Here is a 27,280-nt window from a genome sequence, read left to right as displayed (position 1 = left end):
ATACTCAAACAATACTTGTTGCATTTTTTATTATTATTATTACTATTTTAAAAATCACAAAGCATGATGTCAGGTGAGTTACTTGTCCTCTCTGTTCCTCCTTTATCTCTTTTATAAAAGAGGGGACAGTGATGCCTCCTACCAGCCCTGTTGGAGAACCAATGGAATGAATAATGCATGTAAATGTTTAGGCTCTTGAATGACACAGAGTGAACATTTATAAAATGACAGCTGCCTGTCTAGCATGGAATTCAGTATTCCAAATTAGATGTTGCAACTTAAAAAGAAAAATCGGTCAAGATAACTGCTAAGGTGAAGGAATGATAAGATATATAAGATGGGAAAATGAAATAAAAAGGAAAACAAGATAGCAGAGTATCACCAGAGGCTGCTGACATGGACGAGAATAAACAATGCTTTGTAACCAATCACATGATATTTCCAAAATCAAAACATCAATTTTATTATAGATAACAACTACAATGGAGGACATGGCTTTATGAGTTGTTAACAAATCACCCCCACATTAAACTTGCCCACTTATTCTCAGGCAGAGCTGAAAACCACAGGCTTCTCTATGGGTCCTGACCTGATAAAGCCTATAGTATGGAAGACCAGGACAAGCATGCTTCTCTGGGAGCAGGCAGAGTCCCAAGGAGAGGAAGAATTGTTTGATTCAAGAACATCCAGGGTCCATTATGCTGAGTGAGATAAGCCAGAAACAATATACTGTATGGTCTCACTGATATGTACTAACATTAATGAATGAACTTGGAGAATTTCAGTTAAGAACAGAGACCATCAGGAGATAGAAACAGGGTAGACATTGGGTAATTGGCGCTGACGGGATACAGATTGTGCAACGGGACTGATTGTAAAAATTCAGAAATGGATAACACAATACTACCTGATTGTAGCACAATAACGTTAGAACACTGAATGAAGCTGAATGTGAGAATGATAGAGGGAGGAAGCCTGGGGGCACAAATGAAATCAGAAGGAAAGATAAACGATAAAGACTGAGATGGTATAATCTAGGAATGCCTAGAATATATAAGGATAGTGACTAAATGTACAAATTTAAAAATGTGTTTGCATGAGGAAGAACAAAGGAATGTCAATATTGCAGGGTGTTAAAAAATGGATGGTAATTAATATTTTAAAACTTTAATTTATGTGTGAGACTAAAGTAAAAAATATTTATTTGGTACAAACAAAACAAAACAAAACAAAAAACAAACATCCAGGGCCTTCTCATCAACTCACTGATGGGATAACTCTTCTCTCCTGGCAAGGAGAACTATAGATTCCATCGTCAGGGTTTTCAATACTCCCTAAGGGGCACTTTGGAAATGTGAGATGGTGCTTTATTTTGGGTTGTCACAAAGATGTCATGTACTTCTGGTATTTATCAGGTGGTGCCAAGGACACAAAAAGTTCTTCAACGAGTGGGGGAGTCCAAAATAATGAAGAACCATCCTGCTTCCCTCACAACCTTTCAATGCCCCATCAGACATTCATGTGAATGAACATTTGTTTATAGTTATCTGAGTCCAGATAATAACTCCAAGTAACATCTAAATAAGAAGTACTTTTTCCTAATCTCGTGATTTTTTATTTTGGCCCCAGACTCCACACTAGACTATCAAGTTACTTTGTGAAATACAAACTGGATCCCACACTATACATGGTGGAATAGGAAACTCTATGTGAGAAGTCATATAGTAGGCAGAGGGGGAAAACCCCTTTGATATAAGCAATCACAGGTTTATTGAGTGTTTCCTGTGTCTACAGCTCTGGTCTAAGCACTATAAAGTACAAAAACAAAGCACAAGCATAAAAAACAGTCTCTACCCATGAATCTGCTTTGTTGCCAGGAGATCCCAATGTATAAGGCATCCCTAGCAGTACCACATCCAAAGTCATCTGTTAAAATATACAAATTATGTTGGACAGAGAACCTTATATTTCATTATGAACCATGCCTCTGTTCTAACTCCTGGCTTCCTGGAGGACAGTCTCAATGCAGAACTTAATTTGATGAAGAAGGAAGGTGCAGGCAGCAAGTGGGTATGCCCAGAAGGAGGCTCTGGGTCACTGAGGCCCCACTGTGGGAGGTTCTCATTGGTCAGAAACATATGGGATGGGTAGAAGGGAAGAGAAGACCGGAGAACGGATAGAGACGTGATAAGAAAAATATTGGTTGCATTATAGGCAACAAACAACTAAAACTGAACAGAAAACAGCCAGGGTTTAAGGGTTCAATGGACCTGGTTTAAATTATTAACAGTCTCTGTGTCCTTGATGATGAAGATTAGGGATGATATATATATAAGGATGACAACAGACTATCTATTAACTATCTTTTAACACTTAAAAGCCTCAAAGTTGGAGAGCCATTATCCTTGTTACTAGTTACAGTTTTGCCATGGACTAACTTGGCTTTGTGAAACCTAAAGCAATCCTTTAATTTTAGAGAATACTTAAATTTGGTTACAGAACAAGGATGGAAGGGTTACAGAACAAAAGTGAAAAAGCTCCCAGTGTCCTTTATCTGATCAATCCTGTGGAATCTTGTAGAACTGTTTCAAGTATGAATCACGACCTGAAGCATTCCACTAGTGTCAGACACAACCTGAGCACAGGGGAGGGAAGCTATTTTCCAACAGCCAGTTCTTCATCCTGGCCTGTTGCTCATAAACAGGTCTAGTTCATGTTTCAACACTAATTGTTAAATACCACAGCAGAATGCATTATTCCTGGCAAGCAGTACAGGAAACAAGTGCACTTCAGAGAAACCAATAGGTTCAAAGAGTCCCATGGATAACTTATGTCTTTAATACCACATTTGCATTCAAAATCATGAATAACACCAACCATTAGCAGATGCTAAAACGCCTGCTTGAAGATGGCACCTCTACAGATACAGACTTGAGGATCACCAGTGTTCACCACAGTGAACACAGAATTTAAACTGTCTGGTTGATCACACGTTTCTTACCTTCGTAGACTTCTTTACAATCAGCAATGCCTCCTATACCTGTTACAATAATGACAGAATCAGACAGGCTCTTGAGCAACAGAGGGTTAAGCTACAGAACAAACCCAGCTTATCCTTTCCTCTTTCAGATGACTTTTGCTTGAAAAGAAAGATGAGCTCCTGAGAGACGAGCCCAAAGAAATAAGGAGGAATGGGAGGGGCACTGTTCAGTACTCTAGAGAACCTGTAGGACTGGATGAGTTGTATCTCCTTTTGACAGTAGCAGTATAGTAAATGGCAAGCCCTGTCAGGTAATGCATTTATCTGCACAGGAAAAGAGGCCATCCCAAAGCAAGAATCTCAGATGTTGTCACATCAACCAGGAGATGTCATAAAACAGGAAGGCTATCAATGTGGGAGGTACAGAGATACACTGCAATTAAGGGGAGCTGTGAATGGGCACTTCAGCTCCCAACTCACTAGACCCTTGCCTTTTTCCCCTCTCGTCATGGATCACTAGGCCAGCAATCAGTGAAATCCTAATCAGCCTCTGAGCTGCCTTTTTATTCTGAGAGCCTTATGGCAAGAGCAGCTCTGCAGTTTCTCCCCAAACTGAAGCAACTAAGAAAAAAATAAAACAAGGGAAATGAAAAGCATCCTTTTTTTCTTCCTTCATTTGTTCACTCATTCAGCAAATATTTATCCTATATTTCTATGTTCTAGGCATTGAGCTAGGCGTGGGTTCATAACTAGGGTAGACACCATGCCTGATCTCAGGAAATTCAGATTCCAGCAGGGCCGACGGGCAGCGGGACGGGAATACCATCAGGGCAATCAGTGTCTGAAGGGTGTCAGGGAGGGTGGTTCTACAGCAACGAGGAGGGCAAGAGGCCCAGGCCACCGAGGCTGTGGAAACTTTCACAGAAGATGAGACACGGTGGCTCAGTGGCAGAACTTTTGCCTGCCATGCTGGAGACCCAGGTTTGATTCCCAGTGCCTGGCAGTTATATATAAATAAAAGAAGACTGAAAACTGGTTGAGTGGAAGGTAGGGTAAGAGGGGAAATATACTCAGCTGCAAGAAGGCATGTGGCATGCTCAGGGAATGGACTGCGGTTTGTGTGGCTGAATCGGAGTGGAGTGGGAATGTGATGAGCACTTGAGGGGAAGGAGACAGGGACGTGATTCAGATGGCTGTGCGGAAGGAGAGGCAGGAACAGCACTGATGCCATTTACACGCATTTCAAGCCTGCTTATTTAAGGGGGGGTTTTCATAAGGACACTAAGATGTCTAATAAAAAATAAGATAAACCCAGATATCACGAGAGATTCATGCAATGACCTCTAAAAAAAACTGAATTATCATTAAGTACTTATTAGGAGTCTATTCTTCATGCCTGTGAACTACTTGTAAATCAGAAGGAAGACATCTATTTTTAAGTTACTAGGTCTTATATTGCCCCCGCTCCCCAAGATATACAACACCATGATTTTAAAGAGTTAAAACCAAAAAATTCAGGGGGTGCCAGGGTAGTTTAGGGGTAGAATTCTCATCTGCCACGTGGGAGACCCGGGTTCGATTCCTGAGCCATGCGCTTCCTACCCCGCACGGCCTCCCCCCAAATCAACAAATTGTATTGGGATAATGGGAAGAATGCAGTGTGATCCCCACCACAGAGCACACACACACAAAACACCTATAAATTCAAAAGAAACTGTTCCTCGTTTTTCTTGCGCTATCAATGCTCTATTTCTGTATTAACTGTGACCACTGCTGTAATATTATGCTACTGTTAACCACATCCAACTGATTTAACCCCGAAGGTGCTACCTGCCAGCTGTGTAGCCCGAGGCAAGCTATTTAACTTCTCTGAGCCGAGGTTATTCTCAAAGAGCCACTGAGAGTATTTGGTGAGACAATGCCTGAGCTTCCTAATTACTATTTTCCTTTTGCCAGTTAACAGTCTCAGAAAGGTTACACAACTCGTGCCAGGCCATACTGTAAGCAACCAGTGTTCACGCTTGAAGCTAGAGCTTCTGACTTATCCTGCATCTAGTGCTAGTTTCTGTCATCAACTGCATTTGGGGGTGATTTTCAATGTTAAATATAATTAAATTTCAACTAAGATGACCTTTCTCATACTGTGAAAATAATAAAAGTTTTGAATAAATGAAAACATAAAAAGGAAGTGGAGAATAATAATAAACTGTAGCAGACACAGCTCTGGACAGATATTTTAAATGGGTGAATTATATGTATGCAAACTGTATTTCAACTAAGCTGTTAAAAGATTACAAAATAAAAATAAAAATAGCACTGGATGAATGAGTAATGTGGCATTTAGAAGGGGTATGGTTTTGAGGAAGCTAGATTTTGTTGCTTTGCTTTCTTACCTGGAGAATAAGGTTGGTACTGTCTGAACTGTCTTTCTCGGGGAATGAAGAGAAAACTGAATCCAAATGGTCAAGTCCACTAGGACTCACATAAGGCTCTACTACATTAAGACGACACTAAGAGCTTGAGAATAAAGGGGCTTTGTTTCTTCATTTCTAATGACGCGCAAGTTTTTCAAAATGTGCAGGAAAAGCAGCAGATCCCCACTCACAAGCACCTGTTCATGAAGTCACCCTTCTCAAAATACTGAAGTCACTGACATAGCAGCAGCAGGAAGTTTTATAATACACAGATGACACGCGTTTCCTTCCCTGCGGCACAGTTATAATCAGGAGGCTCTGTTCCCCAATTCTAAGGCTTCCTAAACCATTAGCACAACAGGTTGGCCCAAAGCTCGGCTTTAAAAGTCACATGGGTCAAAATGTACCCGAATGTGGCAGAATTCCAAATCATCCAGGTCTATTCACATTCAAAGATGCTGGGCTCAGAAACAGACCTCTCTGAACTACCTTCATGTTGTATGACAGGAATATAGAATGAAATGTTACCTCTTTCTCCTTCACGCAGTGAGACTATTGCCCCTCTCCAAATTCCTGATTTACTCATTTCACAGAAATGCAACATCAGTAACGAGGGCTTTAAACAAACAAAGACAAAACACGATTTCCCACTGTTTTTCAATGACTTAGGTCGTTTTTGCCCCAATTCCTACATAGTGGTAAGCTTAAAATCAAACCATTTAGCTCACAGTCAGGTCCAATAAATCAGCGGAAAAAATAAAACGGGAAAGCATTCCAAAATGTAACCATGGTAACACCACAGATGCGTCAAGAAATGGTGTGCTCGTTTGCCTCATTCCCTATTTCTTAAATTGGAATCTAAGTAGGGGAAAAATTACATAGAACAATCATGATTCTGCAATTACCAAATTCCACAAAGCTGCATTCATCCTGCTGTACTGTAACTTCAGAGGCAGCTATGGAACTCTTTCTACATGGCTTAAAAGTACAACAGAGCAGGACCTGCCGCTTGTCAGGTTACTTGATCTCCCTGAGACTCTGCTTCCTCCTCTGTAAAATGGATGTTAAAATCTCAGCTTCAAAGGGCTATTATAAAAGTAGAAATGACAGCACTGCAGAGATGGTGAGGACTCAGAAGACCTGAAGCCGAAGTCATCTTCAGAACTTGTTTTGATTGGCTTCCCTTAGTGCCTTGGTTTCTTGGTCTATGAAAAATAGAATGATAATACTTGCCCCACCCCAGTGATAAGAATGAGGAATTATGACTAATCCAGATGTAAGGAATTATTAGTGGGATTGTAATTTTCAACTCCAATGTTGAAGACCAAAAGAGCTGAGAAGCACAAATTCAGCCATGGAGAGGAAAGATGCAGTTTTGGGCCCTAAGTTTTGTGCATGAACTTCTTCCCCTCTCTGAGCTGCAGTTACCAGTAACATGTGGGGCAAAGACTTTCTAGAATCTCATCTCTAAGGGCCCCATCCTGTATTTACAGATTAAGTCGGTGTAAACCTGTGGCATGTCTTAGGTTTATTGTTGGTTTTTTATGTTCTAGTTATCAGGAAACATTAGCACTCTAGCATATCACTTATAAAATAATTTTTTTAAGGAAATAGCAATAAACAAGGTAACTTGTTCTTTTTTAAAAACAATTCCTTCTCTCTTTTACTGGTTAAAAAAACATTTCTAAAGAAATATTTCAAATATTGATAGACTGGATAACAGAGAGGAGAAAAGAAAACTTCTAACTACTAAAATCAGAATAATTCCTTCTTCTTATTGTGAATCAAAGTAAATAAATGAATGTCATCTCAGACTCATACCTCATGATTAGCTGTACAGGAACATAGTTTAATAGAGCATTGTAATATTTCACTATAATTCAGCCACTAAATTATTTCCCTGTAGCCTTTACCTAGGACCAAGGCTCTTGAAGGGAGAAATAAAGGAAGCAACACCAGAAGAGAGTAGAAAAGAAGAGCAGGATTTAAGACCAAATTTCCTCTCTGCCCCCTTTCTTTCTTCCACACAAAAACTCTGCTTTCAGAGTTCCTATGAGTTCTGTATCTTGCTTTTTCAGATTTGGTCCAATCTAATGGTTTTATGTTTTTTAATCCATGGAAACATTTTTTCAAACAAAATTACACATGCTGATATATAAACCCGGTAAAAGTCAGCTGAATGGAAGAGAGGCAGAGAGAGAAGGGAAAACTGGTCCAGCCATTTCCTTTCCTGGAAAGCCACCAGGGATCAGCTGGTCTCCAGAGAGGATGGGCCGAGGGCCTCTGGAGTCACCCTGATTTATGAGGATGAAATTTATGGAGGCTTACGGTGCCAGTACTTTACAAACCACCTATGCATTTCATCTCCTTTACTTCTCATACAAGTCTATGAAGTTATATCTTTACGATGCTCTTTTTATTGATGTGAAAATTGGGTCTTACAAAGGATAAATGATTTGCCCAGCACTGGAAACTAGTAAGAGACAGAGCTGGGACTGAGACACAGGCAAACCTGAAAGCCCACATAATTCACTCTAAAGTTGGGCTCTGTGCCTCACGTCAATTATGATTCTCTTGATTTATCAAGTCACTAAGTAGGTAAGTTGCCAAGAGTTCCAGAACCAGCTGCTGAACCCATCTTTCTCCCCTTGGCTTCTTGCACCCACCTGTAGGGAGATGCCAAGACAGGCTACTTACAAGGCACAGCATGGCGGTAAAGGTTATCTCTTATGGTCTGCTGGAGCTCGTGATCAGGAGACCCTTTCTGGAACCGCTGATTGAGAAAATGCCGCAGGTCCTTGTTCAGTCTGCCTCCTGCAGGAAATAAAGAACAGACAGAGCCCGTCAACAGTGGGACTTTATCTAGAAAGAGATCAGCCCGAGAGCAGTCTGCAGGTCAGCCAGGAAGGCGAGGGAAATCCATTCATCGGCCTTCAGTTATTAGGAAGACTTACTTTAGGTTTTTCCTCTGCAGGGGAAAAGGCAGTCAAGAATGTAATAAAGATAAAACATCACTGAAAAAGCATTAATTTGGGGTCCCATCTCACATAACACTAAAAGGCTAAAATAACAAAGAATTTAAACTAGGCTATCACATTTAAAATATGTGCCACAGATGCTCGCAGATGCTATAAGTGGGAGAGTAAATGACTGAAACCTTAAAGAGGACAATCTAGCAATTGCTACCAAATTATAAAATGTTCTTTGTCCAGAGATTCAATTGGTAGGAATTTACCCTATGGATATACTTGCAAACACCTGCCAAGATTTCCAGTCTTATTTACTGCAGTACTTTTATAACAGCAAATAAGCCAAAATAAAAACAAAACCTGGAAACAGCCAAAAGGGATCACTTAAGTAAAACACAATTCATCCATATAACTATTCTGTGTAAAGGAGCTCTTTATGTGCTAGTATTCTAGGAAAATATATGGAATACTGCATATGGGCTGATCCCTTTTGTATAAAAGGAAATAAAAAAGGGGAGCATGTGTTAATTGAAGATATAATAAGAAATGTTTAACAGTGATATCCTTTAGGGAAGAGGAGTTGGGCTGGGCAGCTAATGGAGGAATCTTCACTCTTTGTTATACTGACAGGTAGATATAGGTATATAGGTATAGAGATCTTTCTAGTTGTACGGTTTTCACTAGATCATATTGCTTTTTCATTATTGCTTTTTAAGTCATAGTTATGTGTACTTCTTAATAATTCTCTACAGAACAAATCAAATGCTAGAAAGTATTATATTCTTATTAAAATGTACTATAAAAGGAGAAATTAACTTAAAAAATCATAAACTGCAGTTTACAGGATCAACAGAAGGCTTATAGATAAATTTTGCTGACAGTCACTTTTTTTTTGGTATGCTGCATGGTGGGGTCACATTTCATTCTTTTCCCATGTGAGTATCACATTATTGCAGCAATATTTTGTCTGTTTTTGGTTTTTGTTCGTTTGTTTTTGGGGGAGGGGGGTAGTGCATGGGCCAGGAATTGAACCCAGGTCTCCTGCATGGCAAGCAAGAATTCTACCACTGAACTCCCTTCACACCCCTCACTTTCACTTTTGATGGAGAAAGACCCTTTATGGACAGCTAAGAATAACAAGGCTAAGATTGTCCTTCCACTTTTAGACAAGATAAAAATTAATTAAGAGCATTTCTAACCTTAGAGAAACAATGCATGGATCCAGGAATGGGGTAAGCCACAGAATTCATGTCGTCAGATGAAACTTCCCCATAGTCAAAAAAGAATAAATCATGGGGCTGATAACCATGATTGTCAAGAAGGTATCTCCTACCTATGTAGGAAACTACTAATCTTTATTTTAAATCATGTTAGAAATAAGATTCCTTGAAACGATTGCTCACTTCAGAATAGACTAACAAAACCCTATTTGAATTCTTTGAATTGAGTTGTATTAAACCTACAGTTTCAAATAGTCAAAAGGAAAATAAATGTATTGAAATTAATCTGCAATCATTTAGTAGATACTCAACTATTCATCACATTTTTATTGACTAAGACAATCACTCATCTACTCATACATCCCCCCAAAACAGGAACAGGGTTAGAACAGCTCATAAAAAATATATCATCAGCCATTAAAAAAGCACAAGAAAAGGTGTTCAACATCATTAGTAGTCAGCAGAAAAATAAAAATTAAAAACAGAGTGAGATTCCACTATCTAACCACTAGAATGGGAAATAAAAAGTGACAATATCAAGTTTTTGCTAGGTTGTGAGGCAAGAGGAACTCATCAGACACTTCAAGTAGGTGTATAAAATTGTTCATCCTCTTGGCAAAACAGTTTATCAGTATCTAGCAAAGTTAAACCTTCTCTAACTCAGGAATTACACTTACATTTATTCAAAAGAAAAGAAAATATGTTCACAAAAAAGACTTACGGATGAATATTTGCAGGAACAACATTCCTAAAGGCCAAAAATTGAAACAGTCCAAATGCCCATCAACAGGTGAAGGATAACCAAAATGTGGTATATTTGAGAAATGCTACACAGCAATGAAATGAACTACTAACATGTAATAATACTGATAAATCTCAAACACATAATACTGAGCAAAAGAAGCCACTCATAAAAGAATATAAACATATTCCTTATATATTTATATTAAGAAGTCATAAAAATACATACATATTCCATTTACATGAAGTTTTAGAACAGGCAAAAGTACTTTATAGTGACAGAAAGCAGATCAGTGGTTGGCTGGAGTTGAGTGTAGATAGCGATACTCTGTAAACGGCCACAAGGCAATAAGATTTAAGAATTGTATCAATGTTGATTTCTTGATTTTGAAATCAAGAAATAATTGTACTACAGTTATATAAGATGCTACCGTTGGAGGAAACTGGGTGACGGTTACTCCGGACTTCTCTGTACTATTTTTGGGGCTTTTTTTTTTGCATGGGCAGGAACCGGGAACCCAATCCGGGTCTTCGGCATGGCAGGCGCGTACTCTGCCTGCTGAGCCACTGTGGCCCACCCTTCTCCGTACTATTTTTATAATCCTTTGTGAACCCATAATAATTTCAAAATAAAAGGGTTTTAAATGGAGGGAGGGGACAAAAGGGAACTTCTTGAAGGAGATTTTAATATAATGTATCTTTTATGAATAGTAATAACATGGATTTATACATTTGTGGAAACTTATGGAACTGCACACTTACACTGGGTACTGTGCCAGTTTGAATCTGTTGCATACCCCAGAAAAGCCAAGTTCTTTAATCCTCATTCAATATTGCTGGGAAATTTTTGATGTTTCCATGGAGATGTGTCTCCACCCATTCAACGTGGAGTTGCTTAGTGGAACCCTTTAAGAGGGAACCATTTTGGGAAGAGCCAACAGAACCAACAGAGCCCACACAGCCAGAGACCTTTGGAGATGCAGAAGGAAGGTGCTCCCAGAGAAGCCTTATGAAATGAGAGAGAAAACTAGCAGAACTCGCTGTGTGCCTTCCCAGCTGAGATAAGTGTCCAGCATCCAAAGACCCCAGCAGATGTCAGCCATGAAACTGCCCAGCTGAAAGAGCTGTTCTGGAGGGCATCAGCCTGTGTTGAGTGAAGGTAATCTCTTGTTGGTACCTTAATTTGGACATTTTCACAGGTTTACAACTGTAAACTTGCAACTTATTAAATTCCCTTTTAAAAAGCCATTCTATTTCTGGCATACTGCATTCTGGCAGATTACAAACGAAAACAGGTACATTTCACTGTATGTAAATTATACTGCAATACATTTGATTTCAAAAGTTTAAAGTATATGTAACTATTGAATGCCTACTTTGTGTCAGGCACTGATTTAAATGCGTAGTTCTTGAACCGAAAGAAAAAAATAGAGTAAATCTTGGTAACTAAAGACAAATCTAGGCTTGAATCTTGGCTCCACAGTTTTTTGGCTGGTAAGCCTAAGCATAAGGCTTATTCTCTGAACTTAACTTTTCTCATGTGTAAAAAGAGAAACTCATATACAGTAGCTCTCTCACAGACTGTCTTGAGGGTTAAATGCTTGGGGCAGGATCTTCCTGTGAGACCCACGGAGGAGGCGCCCATAACTCGTGGAGTACTTAGGCCACGTGCAATTAGACTTCCGGAGAAGATGGCGGCTTAGTAAGACACGCGGGTCTTAGTTCCTCCTCCAGAACAGCTACTAAAGAAATAGAAACGATACAGAACAGCTCCCGGAGCCACGACAGCAACCAAAAAGACAGTGTACCCCATTCTGGAACGGCTGAATGGGCAGGGAGAATCCGCAGCGGTGAGATCACCGAGGGTGCGCGCTTTCCCGGGCCAGAGTCCCTCCCTCCCTCCTTCCCAGGCCAGCTGGGAGAATTGGACAGGCGGTCTCCTCAAGCCGCATCGGCTGGCACCCTCCCCATGCGCGGCCCCCCGGACCAGCTGGGAGAATTGGATCGGAGGTCCCCCAAGTCGCGGAGACTGGTGACTGGGGTCCCTTTCACACACGTGGCTTCCCAGTCCGGCTGGGAATGTTGGATCAGCACTCCCCAAAGCCGCGGCGGCCAGTGCCCCGCCGCCACGCTTGGCGTCCCAGGCCGGCTGTGAGATTTGAATCGGTACTCCCCCACGCCATGGAGGCCGGCGACCTTCCACACGCACGGATTCCCGGGCCGGCTGGGAGATTCGGATCAGCACTCCACCAAGCCGCTTTGGCTGGCAACTCTCCCTCACAGTGAGAGTTTTCCAAAGTTAAAGGAGCCACAGCATCTTTTACTGGTGGGACCCGCAGACAGATGAGCGCCACCTACTGGGCAGGATAAGAAAAACAGAGCCCAGAGATTTCACAGAAAAATCTTTAAACCTGCTGGGTCCCACATTCAGGGAAATCTGATTAAATGCCCAGACGCCAGCAGAAAATAACAGATCACACTCAGAAAACTGAAGATATGGCCCAGTCAAAGGAACAAACCAATACTTCAAATGAGATACAGGAGCTGAGACAACTAATGCTGAATATACGAACAGAAATGAAAAACCTCTTCAAAAACCAAATCGATAAATTGAGGGAGGACATGAAGAAGACATGGGCTGAACAAAAAGAAGAAATAGAAAAACTGAAAAAACAAATCACAGAACTTATGGGAGTGAAGGAAAAGTAGAAAATATGGAAAAAACAATGGATACCTACAATGATAGATTTAAAGAGACAGAAGCTAGAATTAGTGAACTGGAGGTTGGAACATCTGAATTCCAAAAAGAAACAGAAACTATAGGGAAAAGAATGGAAAAATTTGAGCAGGGGATCAGGGAACTGAATGACAATATGAAAAGCACAGATATACGTGTTGTGGGTGTCCCAGAAGGAGAAGAGAAGGGAAAAGGAGGAGAAAAACTAATGGAAGAAATTATCACTGAAAATTTCCCAACTCTTATGAAAGACCTAAAATTACAGATCCAAGAAGTGCCGCGCACCCCAAAGAGATTAGACCCAAATAGGTGTTCTCCAAGACACTTACCAGTTAGAACGTCAGAGGTCAAAGAGAAAGAGAGGATCTTGAAAGCAGCAAGAGAAAAACATTCCATCACATATAAGGGAAACCCAATAAGACTATGTGTAGATTTCTCAGCAGAAACCATGGAAGCTAGAAGACAGTGGGATGATATGATATATTTAAATTACTAAAAGAGAAAAATTGCCAACCAAGACTTCTATATCCAGCAAAATTCTCCCTCAAAAATGAGGGAGAAATTAAACCATTTTCAGACAAAATGTCACTGAGAGAATTTGTGACCAAGAGACCAGCTCTGCAAGAAATACTAAAGGGAGCACAAGAGTCAGATACGAAAAGACAGAAGGGAGGTATGGAGAAGAGTGTAGAAAGAAGGAAAATCAGATATGATATATATAAAACAAAAGGCAAAATGTTAGAGGAAAGTATCACCCAAACAGTAATAACACTAAATGTTAATGGACTGAATTCCCCAATCAAAAGACATAGACTGGCAGAATGGATTAAAAAACAGGATCCTTCTATATGCTGTCTACAGGGAACACATCTTAGACCCAAAGATAAACATAGGTTGAAAGTGAAAGGTTGGGAAAAGATATTTCATGCAAATAACAACCAGAAAAGAGCAAGAGTAGCTATACTAATATTCAACAAATTAGACTTCAAATGTAAAACAGTTAAAAGAGACAAAGAAGGACACTATATACTAATAAAAGGAACAATTAAACAAGAAGACATAACAATCATAAATATTTATGCACCGAACCAGAATGCCCCAAAATACGTGAGGAATACACTGCAAACACTGAAAAGGGAAATAGACACATATACCATAATAGTAGGAGACTTCAATTCACCACTCTCATCAATGGACAGAACATCTAGACAGAGGATCAATAAAGAAATAGAGAATCTGAATATTACTATAAATGAGCTAGACTTAACAGACATTTATAGGACATTACATCCCACAACAGCAGGATACACGTTTTTCTCAAGTGCTCATGGATCGTTCTCAAAGATAGACCATATGCTGGGTCACAAAGCAAGTCTCAACAAATTTAAAAAGATTGAAATCATACACAACACTTTCTCGGATCATAAAGGAATGAAGTTGGAAATCAATAATAGGCGGAGTGCCAGAAAATTCACAAATACGTGGAGACTCAACAACACACTCTTAAACAACCAGTGGGTCAAGGAAGAAATTGCAAGAGAAATTAGTAAATATCTCGAGGCGAATGAAAACGAAAACACAACATATCAAAACCTATGGGACGCAGCAAAGGCAGTGCTAAGAGGGAAATTTATTGCCCTAAATGCCTATATCAGAAAAGAAGAAAAGGTAAAAATTCAGGAATTAACTGTCTACTTGGAAGAACTGGAGAAAGAACAGCAAACTAACCCCAAAGCAAGCAAAAGGAAAGAAATAACAAAGATTAGAGCAGAAATAAATGAAATTGAAAACATGAAAACAATAGAGAAAATCAATAAGACCAGAAGTTGGTTCTATGAGAAAATCAATAAGATTGATGGGCCCTTATCAAGATTGACAAAAAGAAGAAGAGAGAGGATGCAAATAAATAAGATCAGAAATGGAAGAGGAGACATAACCACTGACCTCATAGAAATAAAGGAAGTAATAACAGGATACTATGAACAACTTGACGCTAATAAATACAACAATTTAGAGGAAATGGACGGGTTCCTGGAAAGGCATGAACAACCAACTTTGACTCAAGAAGAAATAGATGACCTCAACAAACCAATCACAAGTAAAGAAATTGAATCAGTCATTCAAAATTTTCCTAAAAAGAAAAGTCCAGGACCAGACGGCTTCACATGTGAATTGTACCAAACATTCCAGAAAGAATTAGTACCAACTCTCCTCAAACTCTTCAAAAAAATCGAAATGGAGGGAAAGCTACCTAATTCATTCTATGAAGCCAACATCACTCTCATACCAAAACCAGGCAAAGATATTACAAAAAAAGAAAACTACAGACCAATCTCTCTAATGAATATAGATGCAAAAATCCTCAACAAAATTCTAGCAAATCAAATCCAACAACACATTAAAAGAATTATACATCATGACCAAGTAGGATTCATCCCAGGTATGCAAGGATGGTTCAACATAAGAAAATCAATTAATGTAATATACCATATCAACAAATCAAAGCAGAAAAATCACATGATCATCTCAATTGATGCAGAGAAGGCATTTGACAAGATTCAACATCCTTTCCTGTTGAAAACACTTCAAAAGATAGGAATACAAGGGAACTTCCTTAAAATGATAGAGGGAATATATGAAAAACCCACAGCTAATATCATCCTCAATGGGGAAAAATTGAAAACTGTCCCCCTAAGATCAGGAACAAGACAAGGATGTCCATTATCACCACTGTTATTCAACATCGTGTTGGAGGTTCTAGCCAGAGCAATTAGACAAGAAAAAGAAATACAAGGCATCAATATTGGAAAGGAAGAATTAAAACTATCACTGTTTGCAGACGATATGATACTATACGTCGAAAACCCGGAAAAATCCACAACAAAACTACTAGAGCTAATAAATGCGTACAGCAAAGTAGCAGGTTACAAGATCAACATTCAAAAATCTGTAGCATTTCTATACATGAGCAATGAACAAGCTGAAGGGGAAATCAAGAAACGAATTCCATTTACAATTGCAACTAAAAGAATAAAATACCTAGGAATAAATTTAACTAAAGAGACAAAAAACCTATACAAAGAAAACTACAAAAAAATGTTAAAAGAAATCAGAGAAGACGTAAATAGATGGAAGGGCATACCGTGTTCATGGATTGGAAGACTAAATATAGTTAAGATGTCAAGTCTACCTAAATTGATTTGCAGATTCAATGCAATACCAATCAAAATCCCAACAACTTATTTTTCAGAAATAGAAAAACCAATAAGCAAATTTATCTGGAAGGGTAGGGTGCCCCGAATTGCTAAAAGTATCTTGAGGAAAAAAAACGAAGCTGGAGGTCTCATGCTGCCAGACTTTAAGGCATATTATGAAGCCACAGTGGTCAAAACAGCATGGTATTGGCATAAAGATAGATATATCGACCCATGGAATCAAATAGAGTGCTCAGATATAGACCCTCTCATCTATGGACATTTGATCTTTGATAAGGCAGGCAAGCCAACTCACCTGGGACAGAACAGTTTCTTCAATAAATAGTGCCTAGAGAACTGGATATCCATATGCAAAAGAATGAAAGAGGACCCGTATCTCACACCCTATACAAAAGTTAACTCAAAATGGATCAAAGATCTAAACATTAGGTTTAAGACCATAAAACAGTTAGAGGAAAATGTAGGAAGATATCTTATGAATCTTACAATTGGAGGCGGTTTTATGGACCTTAAACCTAAAGCAAGAGCACTGAAGAAAGAAATAAATAAATGGGAGCTCCTCAAAATTAAACACTTTTGTGCATCAAAGAACTTCATCAAGAAAGTAGAAAGACAGCCTACACAATGGGAGATAATATTTGGAAACGACATATCAGATAAAGGTCTAGTATCCAGAATTTATAAAGAGATTGTTCAACTCAACAACAAAAAGACAGCCAACCCAATTACAAAATGGGAAAAAGACTTGAACAGACACCTCTCAGAAGAGGAAATACAAATGGCCAAAAGGCACATGAAGAGATGCTCAATGTCCCTGGCCATTAGAGAAATGCAAATCAAAACCACAATGAGATATCATCTCACACCCACCTAATGGCCATTATCAACAAAACAGAAAATGACAAGTGCTGGAGAGGATGCGGAGAAAGAGGCACACTTATCCACTGTTGGTGGGAATGTCAAATGGTGCAAACACTGTGGAAGGCAGTTTGGCGGTTCCTCAAAAAACTGAATATAGAATTGCCATACGACCCAGCAATACCATTGCTGGGTATCTACTCAAAGGACTTAAGGGCAAAGACACAAACGGACATTTGCACACCAATGCTTATAGCAGCATTATTTCCAATTGCAAAGAGATGGAAACAGCCAAAATGTCCATCAACAGACAAGTGGCTAAACAAACTGTGGTATATAAATATGATGGAATATTATGCAGCTTTACGACAGAATAACCTTATGAAGCACGTAATAACATGGATGTTCCTAGAGAACATTATGCTGAGTGAGACTAGTCAAAAACTAAAGGACAAATACTGTATGGTCCCACTGATGTGAACCGACATTCGAGAATAAACTTGGAATATGTCATTGGTAACAGAGACCAACAGGACTTAGAAACAGGGTAAGATAATGGGTAATTGGAGCTGAAGGGATACAGACTGTGCAACAGGACTAGATACAAAAACTCAAAAATGGACAGCACAATAATACCTAATTGTAAAGTAATCATGTTAAAACACTGAATGAAGCTGCATCTGAGCTATAGGATTCTTTTTGTTTGTCTGTTTGTTTGTTGTTTGTGTCTTTTTTTCTTTTTCCTTTTTTTATATATATACTTTTTATTTTTTATTATTATTATTTTTATTTTTTCTCTATATTAACATTCTATATCTTTTTCTGTTGTTCTGCTAGTTCTTTTCCTAAATCGATGCAAATATACTAAGAAATGATGATCATACATCTATGTGATGATATTAAGAATTACTGATTGCATATGTAGAATGGAATGATTTCTAAATGTGTTAATTTCTTTTTTTTTAATTAATAAAAAAATGCTTGGGGCAGTACATGGCAAAGAGAATGAACTTAATGAAAGATGGACATTATTATTAATATTATTATGTAAAGTAGACAATCCTTGGGGTTAGTAGAAAAAGAATTGAGATCTGCCCAAACATCAAATGCTATTCTCTTTGAAAATGCACATTTTAGAGGAGTATAAATACAAAATCTATTCTACAGGCTTAGAAATAACAAGGAACAAAATACGAGCCTAAAGAAATTTGGATTAAAGGTTACTTGGAGAGTGTCTAAAAGGGAATAAAACTCTACTTGTGCTAATATGGTATGCACATATGTCAATTAGTTAAACATTTAGTGTGTGCTTAATATATTCCAGATACTGCGTTGGAACTAAAGTCCAAGAGATGAAAGCAATTGGTACATCACTGATATTTGACAGACTTGCTAACTTCACCTCTAGATAAAAGGCATTCTGGAATTTGACTAAAAGAATTACAATGGTCACCAGCAGAATATCCAATCTCTAGAATTCTAGGGTTTTATACTCCTCTTAGGAAAGCACAGCTCCCATAAGTAGATGCCATAAGTAGCAAAAAAGTCTGTGGGATCCATAGACAACCAGATGCATTGCCTGAGTCAAAAGCAAAAATATCCAGGGCTTGCAAGGGTAGTTCAGTGGTAGAATTCTCACCAGCCATGTGGGAGACCCAGGGTCAGTTCCCAGTCTATGCACTTCCCAAAAAACGAACAAGTAAAATAAACAAAAATTCAACAAAAGGTGCCATAAAGACGGGATACTGACATGGAAAAATAATGAAATGTGACCCGGCCATACAACATGCCAACAACAACAACAAAAATCCAAAGATGTAGTATCTCTTTACCCCATATATACCGCAGGTTCACACATCCTTATGGATCATATAAGGTAACTATCAAGATAAAACGGGGCGTATAGATTGGAGGACCTTCTTCAGATAGCCGCTCTTGATTTACACCTGAGAATTACATTAAGACTAGCCCGGCCAAAAAATTTTAAAAACGACTAGCCAAGCTAGCTAGAGTTTATGATCATCAAACTAAAACTCCTCTCTGCTACGGATGCACAAAAGGGCAGGGTTAACTATGCTGCTGGCTAACATTTACTCTGTGCTCTGTGACATTTGTAAGAGAAAAGCCTCCACCTTCACATTCCATTAAGAGTACTGTAATTTTGGGCATCTAATCTCAAATTAATTGCCAATTATTCAGGGGACATGTCCATAAATCTTCTCCTAATTGTCAAGGGCAGTGAGCCAATGAAATAATAAATTGCAAGAGTCTGTCATATCGTCTTCACTTTCTTTGAAATTCAAGATTTGTTTTGCAAATGGAAAAAAGAACATAGGTCAGTAATATGTAGAACTTTCTCCAAGAAAAGCTTAAAAATGGGAAAAACGGGATTTAGACTGGCCCTGGATTTGCCAGCACTTTATATTTTATCTGTATTTCTGGACTCTCTTCAAAATTTCCAAGAATGTATCCTATGCTTTCATTCATACTGTTTTATAAAAATTTAATCATGTCGATCAATGTAATTTTTGTTAGTTTTAATGTTACATAATATTCCATATAAGAAATGCAACCATATTTTATTTCTCCTTCATAGTAAATTAGGCTTATTCAAAAAATTTTTTTGCCATTATAAACACTACTACTACAAAACTTGTTATAGGGTGGGCCACGGTGGCTCAGCAGGTAAGAACGCTTGCCTGCCATGCCTGAGGACCTGGGTTTGATTCCCGGTGCCTGCCCACGTAAAAAAAAAAAAAAAAAAAACTTGTTATAAGTTTAAAAAATAAATGCATGAAGTTTTTTCCTCTGCACTGTCTAATCTGGAAAAAGGTATGCACATCTTCACCTTATCTGGCTATCTGCTAAATTCTCCCAAATAGTAGTACCAGTTTATCCTTCCAATTGCAAGTCTGGAGTTCCTGTTTCTCCACACCCAGTCAACTTTTGCTACTATCAGTCCCCAAGACTACCCCCTAGGTTCAGTGATTTGCTAGGAGGATTCAGAGGGCTCAACATTTGGTTGTATTCATGAGCATGATTTATTACAGCAAAAGTATTCAAAGTAAAATCAGCAAAGGGAGAGGCACATGGGACAATGTCCAGAGGAAACCAGGCACAAGCTTCAAGGGTCCTCTCCTAGGTGGCCTAATGGTACAACGACCGGCCAAGGAATGGAAGGGGGAACTGTGGTGTACACATACAATGGACCACTCAGTGGCCAAAGAAGGAAAAACTTGTGAGGCACGCAACTAGATGGATGACACTTGAGGACTGTATGTTGAATGAAATGTCAGGAACAAAAAGACAAATACCATCTTGCCTCAATCACATGGACCAACTATAATAAAAAAACTCAGTGAACAAAAGTCAAGAAGATGGATTATCAGGTGGGGGCCTATTGTAAAACATCCTAGATTGTAAGCTCTTATAGCAGTTACATATATTCAGGAGATGTAACTGTTAATTCTAAATTCTGAGATACTGAGCTGTTTGTATATAACAAGGTCATTCCCAGAAACTTTGGGTATTTATTTGACACCTGAGACTCAGAGTTAGAGTTCTGAAGCTATGAATGTCAGCAGCACCGCATAAAGGATCTGTTCAAAAAGTTGAAAAAGTGATTAGACCTTGAGTAGAGACATGAATGAAACTGATCTGGATAGGACTAAAGTATATCAGAATACAGGGTAAAGGATGATGTCATCCATATTTTAAAACTTCAACTTCTATATGAGACTAAAGGGAGAGATGTTTAACGGCACAAAATTTATACTTTGGGTAGTGCATTTCCTAATATAACTTATATGTATGGTCAGTTCAGTTGAACACCACAAATACATGGAATCTTGAATAGGGCATGAGATCTTGTTGGTTTGTCTAGGTTAGTGTAATGCCCAGATATATCTCAGAGTAATTGGGCAGTGAATAAAAAAGTATTTGCAAAGTCCCCTTGGGGGACTGAGGAGAATGAAGGAAATATTCAACTTCTCCATTTGGAGAATTTCTGATATTCTCACAAGCAGTGGGGAGAACCAATTCCACAGGTTGAGCCCTTGATCTTGGGGTTCACTCTTAAGAAACTTATTCCTGCAAAGGACAGGCTAAGCCTACTTAAAATTACGCCTAAGAGTTACCCCCAGAGAACGTATTTTGTTGCTTATATGTGGCCTCTCTCTCTAAGCCAATTGGGCAATTAAACTCACTTCCCTCCCTCCTATTTGGGACATGACTCCCAGGGGTGTAAATCTCCCTGGAAATGTGGGACAGAAATCTCAGGATAAGCCAGGACCCGGCATCAAGGGATTGAGAAAGCCTTCTTGGCCAAAAGACGAAAGAGGGAAATGAGACAAAAAATAAAGTTTGAGTGGCTGAGAGATTTCAGACAGAGTTGAGAAGTTATCCTGGAGGTTATTCTTATGCATTATATAGATATCCCTTTTTAGTTAATGGTGTATTGAAGTGGGTGGGGGGAAGTACCTGAAACTATTGAGCAGTGTTCCAGTCCTTGATTCTTGAAGACAATTGTATAAAGATTTAACATTTACAGTGTGACTGTGTGATTGTGAAAACCTTGTGTCTGATGCTCCTTATATCCAGGGTATGGACAGATAAGTAAAAAAATATGGATTTAAAAAAAAAAAAAAAGAGTACTCTTCCAGAGGCGTCCAACAAGACACACTTAATACCCCCAAAATGACTTGTACAACATGTGTGAAATGTTGCCAACCAGGGAAACTTGGAGACTAAATACCCAAGGATTTTTGGAGGTGCTGCTCACATAGCAGCCCTGTACCAAAACTTCAGACTCCCAGAGGAAAAACAGGTGTGCAGCAGAAACCAACTTGTTTGCACAAACCGTTGAGACACAATGAGATACTCCTATCAGTTCTGGGAATGATGGGGAGCCTCCAGACACCCATGTTTCCAGATATCCAAAGACTGACCTTGTAAGCAGCCCTTTCAAAGGATAGAAGTCAAGTCTGCTATATTATCTCTTTTCTGCACAGTCCTTCTTTCAAAATTCTTCCCAATATAATAAAAGTAAAATGGTATCTTGATGTGATACGAATTAACATTTAATGATTACTACTAAGTTGTAATTATCTTTTGTGTTTCCTCTTCTGCAACTTGCCTGTTCATAATCTTTGCGCATCTTCCTACTGGCCTGTAACCTAATTATTATCTTTGCTTTTAGTTTTTATTAGAGTAGGTGTATGTTTGCATAAAAATCATGTAGAAAATTCTATCAGGTTCTCTTACGCCCCCTGGCCATCACAGATGCAATTATTTTGATGAGAAGGCCTTCCTTATATATTCTGGACATGGAACCTTCATCAATTATTTATATTGCAAAATTTACACATCATTATTTAAACATGATATGAACCCCTAACATATCTGAGTTGTGTAACTTTTCTAATGTTGAAGGGGATAATTTTCTCCTCTTCAACCAGAAGCATCAATTTCAAAGCGTAGTCTTATGAGAGGACTCGAATGTTATGATCCATATACCCTAGGATACAGGCCCTAAGGCAGAATGCTATCAGTAGAAATCATTTCCATCATCAAGAAGCTAGATTTCCTGAGAGTACTCTTAACCTGTTCGTTTCAAAACAAGGGGCAAAACACATACAAAAGAATATCCACACACAAAAGGTCAAGGAACTGTGTTTCATTACAATTAGAATCTATACCTTAGTACATGTGGAGCTGTCACCCACAAGGAAAACTTGCATGAGGTTCTTTTTTGTTGTTGTTTATTTGGTTTTGTATTTTTAAATAAAGCGTATCCTCCAATGGCCACACTAAACAAAACTGCACTGAGAAAAACAGTTTTATAAATTAAAAGTGTTAGGAAGTTGAGGGAGAGAACCAGGTAAGATGAGAAGGAGCTTGCCGAACTTTTTGTACAGGTGCCTCGTGACACTTCCACCGGGCGGGCGCCAGGCCTGTGCGCATTTGTATAACAGCGCACAGTCATACAAATGAGTGATGACAGAAAGTCTGAGCATGAAAATAAGATTTTCTCTGAAAACACACTTTTGGCACTGATTTTAAAATGTATGTGGGGGAACGCGATTTTTCAAGTTAGTATTATGTATTTTTTATATATTATATATTTATATATACATGCATTCCAAGTGCTTGCATAAGGATCTTAAAACTAATCGCATTTCCATGTGGTTCTGCTTGGTACACAGTTTCTTGAAGGAATGATTACAGTTGTAGGAAAGGTACATTTATTAAGGCAACACAAGTGATTTATACCACAGTGGTGCTATTACAGGAAAAAAAAAAACTGTCAGGTCAGCACTTTAGATTTATAAAACATAGATGGTTTTTTAAATACAAAATTATAAACTGAAATGCGAACTAATTTTATAGACCCTCATACTTAAAATCCAAAGTATACTTAAATGAGCTTCTTCTGAAAAAGATGCTTGTTATTTGTTTCTTCTGAATACATTTTTCCTAACATTTTCTTATTATAAAAGTAAACTAAATTAAGGGAGGTGCTATTGCACCTCAGTGGCAGAATTTCCACCTGCCATGCCGGAAACTCGGGTTTGATTCCCGGTGCTTGCCCATGCAAAAAAAAAAAGTAAACTAAATTTACTATGATTCAAAAAATACACAAAAGCACAATAAAGAAAATTTAAATGACCTCTAATCTCATTTGCAGTACACCTTGGTACTATGTGTCCTGTGTATACACATAAATATATACATACCTAATCACTCACACATTTGGGGTTTTCATCTGTTCATGCAACAAATACTTACTAAGTGTTTACAGGCAGATACTCTGTGAACCCTGAGGACACAACAATGACAATCCAGAGACCTGAGCAGGGAGTGACACACCTGTTTAGGAAGGATGGACAGGGATGGCCTCTGGGTAAGGCAGCTGTTATGATAAGAACTAGTTAACTATGCAAAGAATGGGGTAAAGAGCTCTCCAGACAGAGGGAGCAGCCTGTATAATGGTTCTGAAGGAGAGATGAGGTTGCAGTGTTAGAGAAACAGCATGGAGTTCTGACAAGGAATGGTGCGGGTTGAGGTTAAAAGAGAAGTAGGGGCCAAATAATCTCTCAAGCCATGATAAACAGTATGCATTTTATTAAGTGCAGTAAGAATCAATGAAAGGGATTTCAGTCATGGGGTTGTAAAATCTGGTCTAAATTATGGCATTCCTTTTGCAGCTGTGTGAAGAATGGTTTACAGTGACTCACGTGCAGAGGTGGGGGGGCAGGAAGAGTGCCCAAGAAGCCAATGTTGGTGATCACAGGACACCTGAAGTGGTCTGGCCCAAGGAAATGGCAGGAAGAGGGGCAGGATGGATAGGATAAAGAATTCAGAACTGGAACTGGTAGGTTTGCTTGTGCAAGGGAGTAATAAAAAATGACTCAGTGTGTTTGGGCTTAACTGGCGATGAATAGGTTTGAGCAGAACAGAGTTCATTAAATAGGAGATTACAAATGAGAGTTCCTATTAAATACCAGATGTGTGGGATCTTGCCATATATACAGATTCATATCTGAAGCGTCTGTAATTTACTTGTGCTCAGAAATATAGTTTAGGTACTATTCAGCCTTTTATCTTATCAATTCATCACAACCTATTTAATCATTCCCAATTATTAACTATATAAACTGTTTATACTATGATTATCATTCTTGCACAAAATCTATTTACAGTTCTGAATATTTTCTTGGGTTCACTGAAGTGTAAATATTAGGACAAAAAAAATTAAAATGTTTAAGGCTCTGGATACAAATTTCCTCCTTTATAACGCAAACCTACAACTCCTTAAAAAAATTTTTTTAAAAACTTAAATGTCAAGATATCTGTTTCCCTTCATCCAGCATGATTTTAAATGACTCCAAAACAACTATGTGGATTCATCAAAGTATAAACAGTTTGGTGTTAAGGACATTTAGATTATTTCCCTTTCTAAAAAACTTGCTATTATACACAATACTGTAATGAAAAGGCTTAAACATAATTATTTGATTAAATTTCCTAGAAGTGGAATTACTAGATTAATGAACATGAACATTATTTTAAAGGTTCTTGCTACATATTGACAATTTGTTTTCCAGAAAGGTTACACCAGTTTCTACCACGTTCTCAAAGAAGTTCAACATCACTCATCTGACAAAGTGTCTAAATGAAAATTATTTTTCTCCTTTTAATTATGTGATTTTTAAATTTCCCACCAACAATGCACAAATGCCAATACCATATTAACAATGAAAGCAGAATAGATGGTGAAACTATGTTTCTTTTCATTTTGAGAAACTATTGGTTTAAGCAAGAAAATGAATTTGGGAAACTGCTTGTTGAGAAATAATGGTTTCCATCATCATATGTATTTAAGCTTAAAAAAAAAACAAAACCCTTATACCTAATAAACAGAAATCAGGAACACTCAGTTTGCCCATTCCTTAAGAATTACTTCAATCTCTTCCTACCTCCCACATGACATTGAAGCATTGGGCTAGATCAATGTTTTCTGTAAAGGGCCAAAGGCCAGATAGTACTAATTCTTCAAGTTTCAGAGCACATATAATCTCTATCCAACTAATCAACTCTGCCTTTGTACAGAGAAAGGGGTCACAAGCAATATGTAAACAAGGTTGGGTTCCAATAACACTTTATTTACAAAACAGACAATAGATTTGGCCCCTGGGCCATAGTTTGCCAATGCCTGGTCTAGATATTGGCCCTGCATCTCCAGGTGAGCCATTCTCCTAAAGCAGTTCTTGTGGGGGTAGAGCTGGAGGTTAATCTAGATCAGTGTTTCTCGGAGTGTGGTCCCCAGACCAGTAGTGACAGCATTACCCAGGAAAACTGTCTGAAATGAAAATTCCCAGGCTCTACCTCAGGCGTCATGAATTAAAAATTCTGAGGGTGGGGCTCTTTAATCTGTATTTTAACAAGCCCACCTTATATTTTAACAAGATGATCCTAATACACATTCAAGTTCGAGAACCGCTGGTCCAAGCCATCCCTAATAAAATGTTGGAAAGTTGGGTACTGAAAATGAGAATATTTACCTGTTTCTCACAAACATTTCCCATCTCTTGCAAGCCTCATATATGGCAATTCCATTCTGCTACTAGGCTAATGAGAACACCTTATGATAATGGGCACATCACACATGGGGATACCGAGGCAAATATGCAGAGATTGAGTCCATGCCCCACGTGGTAAAACAACAGTAAGACTGAAAAGGAAGGAAGAGAGGGAAGGAGGAAGGAAATAGGAAAAGAACAGTGTAGGGAATCTGTGATGTACAAGAGCGGATATAGGAGAGATTTACGTATGCTGACAAAGCTCTAGAAACCACTATTTACTTTTAAGTCCCCACAAGGACAAGCATGAAATATTTTGCTACTATTTCAGGAAATCTGCTATATTACTATATACTGCTTGACTTCTCTCATCTTTTTCTTCTGGAGAATCTTTTCAAACCAAATTTCATCCCACAGGGAGAAGAAACTTGAATTAAGCATGGGAAGAAAAGCAAGCTTAGGTTTAAATTTCATTACTTCTATTTTTCACTGTTTACAGTCTTTTGTGTTTCTTCTATTTCTTCCAGTTAAACAAAGCTAGAGGAATAGCAGTGATTTAGAAAAAAGTAAAGGATTTACAGCAGAAAGCTGAAAGACAATGTTCCTTTGCTGGCAGCGTAACATGGCTGTGGGACTTTGGGTCCAGTGCTCATTAGCGGCATGACTGCACCAAAAGTTGAAGTCGGGAGTCTCTACACTCAGAATCTAGAGCAGCAGCTGATGACATGCTCGCCTGTGCCCTTCAAGAAGACACTATATTCTTGAAAAGATACTCCACTGCCATCTAAGAAACTCCGCTCAGTTCACCTGCTGGACTAGAGTCATGACAATCAGCATGAGCCCAGGCGCGGTGCCAACTCATCACTTGACAGGCATGACCTCTTGAAGAGTCTCTCTAACACAGTTAGGTCGATTCCATGATACATTATGGTGCTGTATCAAATTTACTATGGGATTACAAATTTTCAAAATAAAAAAGAATAAAGTAAAATTAGTATATTTCTAAAGCGATTATACTCGTAATGCCACTAGAAAATATCCATTACCCTCCATATAAAAACAAAGA

General features: G+C 38.5%; 1 protein-coding gene across 7 annotated transcripts in view; it reads right to left on the bottom strand.

The window, feature by feature from the left end:
• MAGI1 (membrane associated guanylate kinase, WW and PDZ domain containing 1) overlaps window positions 1-27,280 on the bottom strand; it is a 708,398-nt gene that overhangs the window by 246,351 nt on the left and 434,767 nt on the right. For all 7 annotated transcript variants that reach the window (XM_077128768.1, XM_077128769.1, XM_077128772.1 and 4 more), the window contains exon 2: window positions 8,092-8,208. In XM_077128768.1, the coding sequence (XP_076984883.1) occupies window positions 8,092-8,208 (117 nt within the window). The remainder of the gene's footprint in view (window positions 1-8,091; window positions 8,209-27,280) is intronic.

This window comes from Tamandua tetradactyla, chromosome 15 (assembly GCF_023851605.1).
Source record: "Tamandua tetradactyla isolate mTamTet1 chromosome 15, mTamTet1.pri, whole genome shotgun sequence".
Lineage (NCBI taxonomy): Eukaryota > Metazoa > Chordata > Mammalia > Pilosa > Myrmecophagidae > Tamandua > Tamandua tetradactyla.
The sequence above is the reverse complement of the archived record's forward strand: the minus strand, read 5'-3'. Positions and strand labels throughout refer to the sequence as shown.